The sequence below is a fragment of the Camelus dromedarius genome, chromosome 29 (genome assembly GCF_036321535.1).
Source record: "Camelus dromedarius isolate mCamDro1 chromosome 29, mCamDro1.pat, whole genome shotgun sequence".
Lineage (NCBI taxonomy): Eukaryota > Metazoa > Chordata > Mammalia > Artiodactyla > Camelidae > Camelus > Camelus dromedarius.
In genome coordinates, this window is record NC_087464.1 from 18456267 (window position 1) to 18469769 (window position 13503).

General features: G+C 36.2%; 1 protein-coding gene across 2 annotated transcripts in view; it reads left to right on the forward strand.

The window, feature by feature from the left end:
- Nucleotides 1–13503, forward strand: part of ADAMTSL3 (ADAMTS like 3) — a 260077-nt gene that overhangs the window by 77155 nt on the left and 169419 nt on the right. For both annotated transcript variants that reach the window (XM_031440672.2, XM_064480638.1), the window contains exon 3: nt 938–1065. In XM_031440672.2, coding sequence (XP_031296532.2) covers nt 938–1065 — 128 coding nt within the window. The remainder of the gene's footprint in view (nt 1–937; nt 1066–13503) is intronic.

Below are 13503 nucleotides of genomic sequence, written 5' to 3' on the forward strand. Positions count from 1 at the left end.
ATCTGAACGCTTATCGCTACGCCAATTCTGTACTCTTTTAATTGAGGCAACTTCCCTCTAATTTCCCTTCTTTTACAGTTTTTTTCTTGGCTGTTGTAGACACTTACTCCACCAGATGAACTTTAGAATCATTTTGTGAGGTTCCAAAATAAAATCCCCTTTGGGATTTTGATTGGAGTTGTTATAAGTTTATAGATTAATTTGGAGAGAATTAACGTTTTTATAGTATTGAGTCTAGCTATTTAGAACCATGGTATGTTTCTCCATTTATTCAAGTGTACTTTAGGCCTCTTCGTAAAGTTTTGTAACTTTTTTAAAGTACATATCGTTTCTTTTCATACCTAGATCTCCATCTATCTATCTATTTAAACATTTTAACTCCCCCTCTTCTCTTTTCTCTAGAGTATCCTGATATAAGTCAATGATGCTGAGTCCAGAAGACAAATTAAACCAAACTGTATTCATGATTGACCCTTCTCTATTTTCTTGGAATAGAGCCTCTTTCAAGAAGTAGAAATCCTCATGCAAAAAAGTTTCCTTGGAGTTAGCACCAAGTCTTTATGACAAACAGTTGTGAGAATTTCTTAGGTACAAGCTAGGACCCTGCTATGAAATTTATAAAGCAAAATAATAATAATACATATGATTTATATTCAGCCAATGTATTTAAATTTTGGAATGATAAAATTTCAGATTTAAACCCGAGCTTAAAAGCCATCTGGACAAAACCTTCGTAAGGTGGAAAGGTACTCATGTGCCATTGATTTCTATATGAAACCATTTTGTGTGTGTGGTTTTTTTAAATGTAGCTATTCCAAAGCAAAGCATTTTTAGGCACTTTGTGAACAGCTTAGAATAAGATTCTGGAAAAACGGGAAGCTTTGGGGATATTTCTAGCATATTTGTCTATAATTTGTTGTGTCTTTTCAATTTTTAGACCTCAAGAAATGCTCGTTCAGATGAAGAAAAAGATAGCAACTGGGATGCTTGGGGCGACTGGAGCGACTGCTCCCGGACTTGCGGGGGAGGAGCTTCCTATTCTCTGCGGAGATGTTTGACCGGCAGGTAAGTGGCGGCTTTACCTGCTCTTCTCTGTGGGTGTCGGTGCCTTTGGATGGGTGAGGTTGAGAAGGCAACTTGGCCTGTTGGCTTTGGAAGGCACCATGATGGTGGTGTAACACCTGCTGTGTCTAAATTTTAGTCAGCCTCAGGTTACCATATTTAAATAGTAATGGCCTCATTTCCATGAGTGTAGCCATGCTCGTCCACAGGAGACTCCCAGCTCACAGCAGCCAGGGGCACTACACACTCTGGGCTTTAAAGGAGGGAAGGCTGGCTTGCTAAGTCACTGGCCCAAAGTTGTCAAGACTTGGCGTAAGAGTTGTTGCAATTTTAGACATTTTCTCTTCATTTTCTCTGAGCAATCCATTGATCAAGAAGGTAATGTGGATACTAACTACTATATATAAAATAGAAAAACAGCAAGGTCCTACTGTATAGCACAGGGAACTATATTCAATACCTTGGAATAGCCTATAATGAAAAAGAATATGAAAAGGAATATATATATATATATATAAATATATATATATAAACTGAACCACTATGCTGTACACCAGAAATTAATACAACATTGTAAACTGACTCTACTTCAATAAAAAAAGAAAGTCATGCAAGTTCTGTGTTCACATCTTAGGTGTGTTTATCTTAAATAACATTTGTTAAAATGTAAGATGAGCTTCTTAAAAAATAAACGTAAGTTGTAATAAGCCCACACTTATCAATGCTGTTGAGACAGTCTGAGGTAATTCTTCATGAGGCAGTTTAAATTCCAGCCAAGAATTTTCACCTGAGCTCTCAGGTGAGACAGAGCCCCAGGTGGATGGAACCAGATGTGCTGGTTCTGGACAAAAGAAGGCCCCAAAATCTTGGCAGCCATCTTCAGATTTGGCATGTTGCCCGGTGAAAGAGGAACTCATGTAAGGTGCAGAGCAGAGACGCAGGGAGAGCATGTTTTATCTGGCTCAGGTCTGGGTTTCACCAAGGTTGCTGTTTCACAGCATACTGGAGAGTGACCATTTACCTTCTCTCTGCCTTGAGACAGCACAGAGCAGAGCAGACGAGAGGTGGTAGATTGGCCTTTAAGAGGGACTCTTAACCCCGGAAGGCAGGGGAGGCTGCTGATGGTCACGTTGGTGTCATTATCTTGGGGCAAGTGCCAACTCAGAGCTTGGAACCCTAAGTAAATGGTTGCAGAACTGAGCCCAAGGATTAGTCTTGCACAGACAAAGTGGTACACCTGCTCCCCCTCTGCTATTACCTTGGAGAGGAAATAGACGCCCTGTTTCTCTAAGGGTGTCATACTATACGGAAGGATGATGGGATATTGTGTTGTACTAGGATGTGTTTATCTTGGTGAGGCCTGTGGGCAAGGGTCAAGGAGGGGCTTGATAGAGGATAAGTTCTTTCCCACTGAGGCAGAGGTTTCCAGTATGGAGACTGGTATGGGAAAGGTGAGATTTGGACACCTCAATCCAAATCTGAGTGATTCGAATAATTTGCGATTAATGGTAGGGCTCGGGTGGGAAAAGAGTGGGACTCTTCCATGATTTGTGTTTGTCTTTTCTTTTTTAAAGTGTACCTGTGTTTGTTAAAAAGAATTAGAGGAATATGTTAAGGACCATGAATCTCCACTTTCATCCTGTTGTCTTACAACCAAAATGCTTACATGTTTGTTGATTATTTTATTAACTTTAAAAATTACTTCGATTTTTGCCTGGAATATGATTTTGCCAAGTGCGTGTAAATGTGTGTTTTCTCTTTCCTGACTGGGGTCAGCTGCTGACGGAAAGACTTCGGGTTAGGAAGGGCAGCTGCTCAGCCTCTTCTGCCTTCTCTGCACTTATTTGGAAAAGCAAATTTGGGCAGGAGCAGAGGAGAAGAAGGAGGACAGTTCTGCCTTGACTTTGGTCCTCTCTGCTTTGGTAGATCTCAAAAGTTGGCTTCTGTTGTGAGCACTTTGATGGAATTTTCTGAGACACTGTCTCCTCTTTCCCCCAGTCCCTTGGGATCCCTGCCTGCAGTTCCCCTGAGATGTGGTACCCACAGTCCTCTGACTTGGTAAAACTGCTCTCTCCTAGGCTCTTGGACACCTAGGCATACTCCCAGCTTCTCCCTGTTTATGTCTACTCACCCCTCAGCAGCGGTCTTGGTAGGTTCCTAAGACCACCCTATGCTGGTTCTCTTGCCTGTGGCCCACATCTGGTTCACGGGAAATCGTCACGTGAACTTTGCTAAACAAACTCTCAAAGTTCTAGGAGCCAATGCAGCAGCACCTACTCTGCTCACACAGGCCCCTGCAGCTGATGTCTCAGCCCTTCAATTTCTCAGGTGTGAATTAGACACCAGCCAACTGCAGGAGACACATACTGAACTCTTCAGCTGGTGTCCCTAAAATTTCTTCCTCTCGATTTGGGGTTAGCCGATGGAAGCCCTCGTCCCTTCTCTTTGCTGGTGGAGCAGAGTGAGAGGTGGGATTGTAGCATAGATTTCTCAAAGAAATCTTTAAAAAGTCCTTATACTATCTAAGCCTCCAGCTCCAAGATGCCTTTTATACCTTGGTGTGTGTAAGGAGTTTAATAATTGTGAATTAAACTAACACGAAGCCTGCCCTCATGGTTCTTATAATTTAGGGGGACAAACAGTAAGCAAGTATGTAATCAAATTAAAAGTAGTTAAACATTGTGTCGAGGGGGTAGATAACCCCTGTTGGGGGAAGTTCTCTATGCTGAGGATCTAAGCTGAGACCCGACTGCTGAGAGGAAGGCAATTATATGAAAGGGGAGGGTTATGGGACATAAAACTCAGATAGTGGGGCCAGCATAGGTAAAGGTGCTGGAGCAGGAAATGAAAAGAGGCTTTCACACCTGGAGAACAATAGCAAGGGAGAAAGCAGAATGGGCCAGTGTTGAAAAAGGCAGATTTGTAGATTGTGGTAATGAATCTGATATAAGAACCCTGAAAGACTGAAAATAAAGTATAAAATAAGATCTAACATGTGACACTAATTAAAAGAAAATTGGTGAATCTGTGCTAATATCAAAAAAAAGTAGAAACTTGAGGAAAGAAGCATGATCAGAAAATACAATTTATCAGAACTTGGAGGATGTACATCCTTATAGGGAAGTTCATAGCCCTTAACACGCATATTAGAAAAGAATTGGCTGAGAACCATCAATGGTCTAAGTTTCCATTAAAGAAATATGAGTAAATTTTAAAAAATCTACATATATGTTAATACATATGCGTATGTATATATAGATGTATATGTTTATCTCCAAGTCCCTATACTTCAAATATCAGGGATCCAGATTAGAGTCAGAATTATCAAGTCCCTTGTTAATTCATTTCTCACTCTCCATGGGAAAAATGCCTTTCTTCTGTTTGGGTAAAAATCATTGCTTTAGATCTATTGCAGCTTTGCATCACTATGGAGAATGAATAGGAAGCTGCGGTTGAGGGCTTTTGTGGGAAGGAACATTGCCTTTCTGCTAGTGAATTTCTTTTCTGTGATTTTTGTGGCTTTCCTGTATTTGGAGATAAGTCTCTGCGGTACCTACACTGGTGTACCATCCTTTAATTCAGTCTTGCATACAGATATATTGAAGTTTCTGGCTTGTATATAGCCTCTATGAATTTGTGGATATGCTGTAGAGATGATAACCTATTAATATATTTTGCTGTTCATTTCATTTCACTAGGCATTTATAAGAGGGAAGAAATTCAATTTGTGTACTTGGATTACCAACTGTATTTAAAATCTTTCTCCCTCTCCTTTTTTTTTTTTTTTTGGCTGAAATTTTACCTCTGGTAATTTGGAAATTATATATATATATCTCCTATTTTTATATTATTAGTGATTAAATTTAAGATGTTTGAAAACCATTCTTTAATAATTGCTCTGTTACTATCAATGCCGATAATAAAATTCTAGTTTCTTTTGATTTCTATTTGTAAGCTGGTGTATATTTTATGCTTTTCTTCTTCATTCCCACTTGTTATTGGGAATTTTGTTATTATAATTTGGGATTTTATACTCAGTTTCTTGGCACCATTTCTCCCTTTTATATATTTTCTTTCATCTTCATATTTCAAACCATTGTTGAAACTTAATTGTGTTTGTGTGCATATATTATTTCAGTGTTCATTGTCAGTCTTTTCAGTGCTTCATTCTGAATCATCACTTTGTTGGCAGAGATATGTTTTGAGCTGTGCTTCTGGAATTTTAATGCACATATAAATCACCTAGGGATCTTGTTAAAATATAAACTTGGATTCAGTAGGTCTGGAGCAGAGCCCAAGAGCTTTCATTTGTAGTAACGAATTCCCAGGTGATGTCAGTGCTTCTTGTCCATGGACCACACTTCAAGCACCAAGACTTTATAGCCTTTTTAATTTCAGGAAAAAGTTGTGTGTCTTATACTTTATGAGTCCTTCTATATCTAAAAATGTCTTTCTTTTGATGTCACACTTAAACAGTGAATGGCTTATTTGGGTATAAAGTTCCTGAGACACAAAATTTCCCTTTCAAGACTCAGAAGTTTTTTTCCCATAACGTTTGATATATAGTGTTGCTCACATACCTCTCAGGGCGCTTGATGTTTTCCCTTCTTTGGTAAATAACCTATTTGTTTTGCCTGGCTACCTACAGAAGGCTTTATTTTTCCAAGAGTTTTACAAGGTTGTGTCTAGCTACCAGTCTCTTTTCATTTATTTTTCCTTGGTACATGGCGGTTGCTTGTGTTGTATAGATTCAGATACTTCTTTATTGTAGGAAACTTTTTCTTCTATTATATCATTTACTGTTGGTTCTTGCCTCTTTGTTCTGGCCTCTTCTTTATGAACACCAGTTATTTCTGTCTGTCTTCTACTTTTATCATGTTCTTTCTAGTGACTTTCATCTCTTTTTTATTTTCCTTTGTATTTGAAAGCAGTTTTCAAATTTTTTTTTTCTGATCTGTTTTCTAATGATATTTTAAAATGCTGGTAGGGTGTATTTTTTACCTTACATATTTTTCCTTCGTTTTAAACCTGGCCCTTTTCTTGTGTGTCTATTGTCTTAATCATCCACATCTAATCATGTATACATTTGTGTCTCTTCTTAGTGTGATAGCTGGCCAATTCTTACTTATTCTTCAAAGTCATCCTCATTTAGGTAGCCTGTCTTGATATCTTGGTCTAAGTTTGATGTTCCTCTTTTGTGCTTCTTATTGTTGGCAAGATAGGACTCCTTTTATGGTAGGGACGTTAACTTTACCACTCTAAGTTCTAATAGCGAACATGTAATTAGGACCCAAGCAATGTTAATTGATTGAGTAAGTAAGTGAATGTGTGCTTAACCATCACCTCACATCTTTTGTCTGTGCTCTTCTTTGCCTAAAGCATCCTTTTCCTCCTTTTGGTTATTAACACATAGTTGACCTTGGAAACTCCTTTAAATTTTCATTTCTTTCTTAGAGCATTTGTTGGCAGTTCCTACCCTATACTAGGTTAGGTGATAGTCTTCCATGTTTCTACAGAATGTTGTGAATATACTTTTATGAGAGTGTATTTCATTGTATTGTTTTATTTTTCTATTTCCACAACTGAAACAAAATTTTTGGTGGCATAGATGGTGTCTTTCATCTCTTTGTCCTGTGTCCAACATTACTACTCACATGTGATGGAATGTTAGTATATTTTATTCCATAAATAAATAGATGAATGAATTAATAAATCCCAGTGTTAATTAAAAAAAAAAGCCTGCTTGACTATAGTATGGGTCTGTGGGATAGTAAGTATGGGTAATTTTGTGAAGAATATTGAAAGCTATGTTGAAGAATATAGACTTTTTACAAAGAGATTTCTTAAAGTTTTAATTTTTGTTTATTATTTTAAAATGTTTATGTATATATTATTCAGATATTAGACTTGCTACTTTTCTCCCTTTACCAATTTGCTCTACTTTCTGGGACATTTACTTAAACTTATTTTCCAACTTTCTGAGTACTTTGTCTCTCTATTTTTTTTCCTGAGATATTTTTTGTTCCTTGAATTATTTTTAAAAAGGCAGTCTATCCCTGATTCTCAGGTACAATATCTTTGCTTTTATCTCTAAGCATATAAATAGATTTTTGGGGAGTGAAGTTTTCTTCTCCTTGCATAGTCTCAATTCTTTCCAAATTTCTGTTTTCTGTTCTGTTTTTCTGTGACTATATTTGTTACAGAATTATATTATTATATGTTAGAGACTTCTCTAAGAATTTTGGTCATCCTTTTGTTGTTGTTGTTCATATTTAAGGAAAAGAATTGTGACCTTAATTTTAGGGAGATGTGGCTGGTCTATCTCATTGCCTGATGATTTTTTTTAGGTATTTTATTTTGAGCTGTTCTGATTTCTCAGACAAAGATCCTCTGATTTCAGTATTCTAGGAACGAAGTTGGGCAGAAAGCTGGGCGAAAATTGATATATAGATTTATTTCACTCAAAATTCCAGCAAGTTTTTTGTTGTTGTTGTAAATTAAACAAGATTTTTCTAAAATTTATATAGAAAGGCATAGACCATACAATATCTAAAACAATTTCAGGAAAAAAAATAGATTAGAAGGAATCAGTCTACCTGATAGCAAGACTTATACAACTACAGTAATCAAAACTGTGGTCTTGGCAGAGGGATAAACACCTAGATCAATGGGAGAAAATATTTGCAAACCACATATCTGATAAAGGACTGGTATCTATAGTAAGAACTTCTAAAAATAAACAATTAAAAAAACCAAACAACCTAATTAAAAAATGAACAAAAGACCTGAACAGATATTTCACCTAAGAGGATACACAGTTGGCAAGTAAGTATGTGAAAATGTGCTTAACATCACTAGCTATTAGGCAAATGCAAATTAAAACCATAATGAGATATTATTACATGCCTATCAGAATAACTTTTTTTTTTAAAAGAAGTGACAACATGAAATGCTGGCAAAAACTCAGAGAAACTGGATCACTCATACATTGGTGGTGAGAATGTGAAATAGCACAGCCACAGGCAGTTTCTTAAAAAAATAAACATGGAACTACCATACAACCCAACAATTGTTCTTCTGGGCATTTATCCCAGAGAAATGAAGACTTGTTTTCACATGAAAATGTGAATGTTTTTAGTAACTTTACTCAAAATATTCAAAAAGTGGAAACAACCCAGATGCCCTTCGTGGGTGAATATAAAGAAACTGTAGTACATCCATACCATGGACTACTATACAGCAGTAAAAAGAAGCGAACCACTTATTCATGTAATGACCTGGGTGAGTCTCCAGAGAATTACACTGAGGTACAAAAAGCCATTCTCTGAAGGTTACATACTATGTGATCCTATTTATATAATATTCTTGAAATGACAAATAATACAGGAGTAGAGAACAGATCAGTAACTGCCAGGTATTAAAGAAGGGGGTGGGGTGGGTGGAATGAAGGTACAACTATGAAAGGCAACTTGAGGGATCCTTGTGGTCATGGAAATGTTCTTTATTCTAACTGTATTAATGTAAATATCCTGGTTGTGTTATTGTACCATAGTTTCGCCAGATGTTATCATTAGGGGAAACAGGGTAAAGGATACAAAGGATTTCTTTTCATTATTTCTTACAAATGAATGTGATTTGCAGTTGTTTTAAAATAAAAGATTTAATAAAATACCTAGAAATGCCAGGGAAAATAGGACATACATCTTTTAAAGTAAAGTTGAATGGAGAGCTATTCCATGTTCATGGATAGGAAGACTAAATACTGTGAAGATGTCAGTTTTTCCCAACTTGGTCTATAGATTCAATGCAATCTCAGTCGAAATAGCAGCATATTATTTTGTGGATATCAAGAAGCTTATTCTAAAGTTTATTTTTAGAGGCAAAAGACCCAGTATAGTCCACAAAATATTGGAGGAAAATAGTGTCTGAGGATAAAACTACTTGAATTCAAGACTTACTATAAAGCTACAGCAATCAAGACAATGTAGGGTTGGTTACAGAATAGACAGAGAGATCAGTGAAACAGAATAGAGAGCCAAGAAATAGCCCTCCATAAATGGACTCAACTGATCTTCAACAAAGAAACAAAGACAATGCAATGGAGCAAAGACAGTCTCTTCAACAAGTGGTAATGGAAACTATTGAACATCAACATGTAGAAACTGAATGTGGACACAGACCTTACACTAACTCAAAATATATAACAGAACTAAATGTGAAACACAAAACTGTACAACTCCTACAGTTAACCTAGGAGAAAACCTAGCTAACCTTGGATGTGGCAATGACTTTTTGCATACAACACCAAAGGCATGCTCCATTAATAAAATAACTGATAAGCTGGACTTCATTAAAATTAAAGACTTCTACTCTGCAAAAGACAATGTCAAGAGAATGAGAAGACAAGCCACAGACGGGGAGAAAATATTTGCAAAAGATGTGTTTGATAAAGGACTCTTATCCAAAATACACAAAGAACTTGTAAAACTCAACAATAAGAAAACAAACAACCCAATTTAAAAATTGGCCAAAGACTATAACAGACACCAGACCAAAGAAGACATATAGATGGCAAATAAGCACATGAAAAGATGCCCCACGTTGTATACCATCAGGTAACTGCAAATTAAAACAACAGTGAGAGACTACTATACACCTATTGAAATGGCCATAATCTGGAACACTGACCACACCAAATGCTGTTGAGGGTGTGGAGTAATAGAAACTCTCATTCATTGTTGGTGGGAATGCAGCTTTGGAAGATAGTAAGATGGTTCCTTACAAAACTAAACACACTTTTTCTATATAAGTGAGCATTTAGTTCATTGATATTTGCCCAGAATAGTTGGGCACACGGAGACCTGCACATGGATGTTTATAGCAGCTTTATTCATAATTGCCAAAACTTGAAAGCAACCAAGATGTCCTTCAGTTAAGTGAATGGATAAATAAAATGTGGTACATCCAGACAATGGAATATTATTTAACCCCAAAAAACATGGGCTATCAAGTCATAAAAAGGCATGAAGAAAATTTAAGTACATGTTACTAAGTGAAGGAAGCCAATCTGAAAAGGCTACATACTGTACGATTCCAGCTATATGACAGCCTGGAAAATGCAAAACTATGAAGACAGTAAAAAGATCAGTGGTTGCCAGGGGTTAAGAGTGGGAGGGATGAGTAGGTGGAACTTAGAGGATTTTTAGGGCTTTGAAAATGCTCTGTATGATAATATAATGATAGATACGTGTCATTATAAATTTGTCCAAACCCACTGAATAGCCAACTCCAAGAGTGGACCCTAATGTAAACTAAATTTTGGGTAATTAAAATATGTCAATGTAGGTTCACCAGTTGTAGCAAAGGCACCACTCTGGTGGGGAATGTTGATAAGGGGGAAGCTATGCATGTGTAGGGGCAGGGGATTTATGGGAAATCTCTATTCTTTACTCTCAGTTTTTCTGTGAACCTAAAACTGTTCTAGAAAAAAATTGTCTTAATTAAAAAAAAAAAAGTAAAGTTGAACCTAGAAGAAATTAAATGAAATCTACAGAGCTAAAAAACAAAGAGAAAAATGAAGGCCACACCAGTAAGTGCATAACGGATTCTGTGCCTGCTTTGAGGATGGAGGTAGGAGTTACTGGTCTCTAGGACTCAGGTTTTTGAGTTTTAATTTCTTCATAGTCACAGGAGATCAAGTCTTCTGTGTATGTGAGGCATACCATATGAACTCCAGCCCTAATAGAAAGGCAGGGCTGTTGAGGTCTATATATTTACTAAACAGATGGACTAGAAAAAAAAATAAAAGCCATACACCAACATAGGGAATTTAAATGTCTTGGTCTCAACAGTAAATGAAAAAAAATTTCCCACCTTGGTAACAGTGGACCTACTCTTTTGGCAAGAGTTTGAGGTGCATGTGTATTGAGCTACATATTTTGTATTTATTGAGTTGAATGTATATATCCCATGTGATTGTGGAAGCCTTGGGGGAAGAAATTAATATGAAAAGTAGTCTTGTTCGTCCTGAAGTTACTGCAGTAGTAGAAGATATGGAGAGATGGGTCACCAAGCCAGGCTGTAGAGGAATTTTATTCCTGTCAATAGAGCCCTGCTTGTGATAAGCTCACAATCCTAAAATAGACAGTACATAAGGAAATATTCGTCACGAGTGAGCACCAGCAGGCGCAGCATTGAATATTTAAGGTAGGAAGGTCATACAGTTACCTAAATTGATGCAAAAGTGGCATTTGATAAGATGAACACATTCATAACTGAAGAAAAATCTCCACAAACTAGGAACAGAGATGCATTCTCTGAATCTATAGAACGTTCCTGCATTTTCTTGGGAATTCGAAAATTGCATCTCTTAGGGAGTGATGGAAATGTTAGCTGTCTTGATTGTGGTAGTGGCTTCACTGGTATATATACATCTATCAAAACTCATCAACTTGTACATCTGAAGTATGTGTAGTTTACTGTCCAGGAACCATACCACAATAAAGGTGTTAAAAAAAAAAGAATACATCCACATTATGGAAAATAAGACCATGTTTTTTTTTTTAAACAATGTTACTGCATTTTCTTTAACATTAGATATGAGGTAAGAACCCCTGCTGTCATTGTATATTCATTATTGTACCCGAGGTCCCATCAGTATAACAAGGGAAGAAAAAGAGATATAAAGTATAACAATTATTATTATTATTATTCATAGACTGCCTGATTGTCTAGATAGAACATCCAAGAGTATCTACACATGACATAACAGGACTCATGAAAGAGTTCATTAAAATTATTGGAAACAAAATTAATGCACAATAACAACCATATTCTTACACTGTAGCCAAAACTAATGAGAAAGCAAAATTTCAAAAAGACACCATTGATACTACCTATGAAATAAAAGGTTCTTTGTAACAAATTTAGTAAAAGATGTACAAGGCCTTTATAAAATACTTAAAAGCTCACCTAACTAAGTGGAGCTGTATAGTATGTTCATAAATAGGACATCTCCATATCATAAAATGCCAGTTTCTACTAAATCAATATTTTAAATAAGTGTAATTTCAATCCTAAGAATCATATGGAAATGCAAAGATAATGGAAACAATTTTGAAGGAGAAGGAAATAGAAGACTTGCCCAGACACTAACATTAAAAAGAAATTTAACTATAGTAGTAGCATGGGCACCAATAGGCCAATGTAGCTGAATCGAGAGCCCAGAAAGAGAAACATGCATAGACGGGATTTTGATATATTTTCAAAATGGCATTAAAAATTTGTGGAATTACACCTGAAGCTAATATAATGTTACATGTCAATCTCGCCTCAATTAAAAAATTATGGAGAAAGGATGAATATTTAATACATAGGATTCAAATATGATTATTAATATCCAAAGGAAAAGCATTAGCAAATGTCAAGCCGTATAAAGAATAAATTCCAGATGGATTAAAGTCCACTAATGAAAAGCAAATCTTGAAAACATTTAGAAGGATATATAGGAGAATATCTATATGATCTCTGGGTAGTGAATGATTCCTTAACTAAGACACAGAGGACTTAAATTACAAATATAAATTCGAGCAGGCTAAACAAACACTTTCCATAGCACAAAAATATATACTGTAAATCGAAAGAAAAGCATAGAGTGGGAGAAATTCTTGATAATGAATATAACCAATAAGGGATTAGTGTCTGAACTATTTAAATAACTTCTACAATAAAACAAAAGCAAAGCACACTGGTAGAAGAATGGGCAAAGGAGGTGAGTAAGAAATTGACAGAAGGGGAAACTTCATAGTCTAAAAGAAATGAAAATATTCACCTCACCAACAACAAAGTGCAAAAGAACACAAAGTGAGATGCTTCATATTCTTCAGACTGGGAAACTTTTTGAAGTATAAAAATGCTAACATTGACCTAGGTGTGTATAAAAGAAGAACTTTTCTGCACTACTGATGGGGGTGGAAATTGGTATTCTCACTTTACAGAGCACTTCGTCATTATCTGGTAATAGTGAAGCTGTAAGTACCCACAACAGAACAGTTCCACTGGAGTATGTATCTCGGAGAAATGTGTGCAGATGTGCCTTAAGTGATAATATAAGATTGCTTGCTGCAGAACCAACCTAAATCTTTACAGACTTTCAGGAAAATTGATCAATAAAAAATAAAAATAATTGATACATAAATTGGGGTATATTTATAAATTAGATTACTCTAGAGCCATAAAAATGAATGAATTAGAGTTGCATCTGTCAACATGGATACTCTCAAAAGCAGTGTTGGGACAAAAAAATAAATCAATCCCTGGAAGAATATACAAACTATGATCCTTTTAACTTAGTCACCTCTAACGAAGGGGAGGGAGGCAGGGGAATAGAAATGAGGAGTTTGGCAGGAGCTTCTCCATATTTGTAATGATACATTTCTTAAA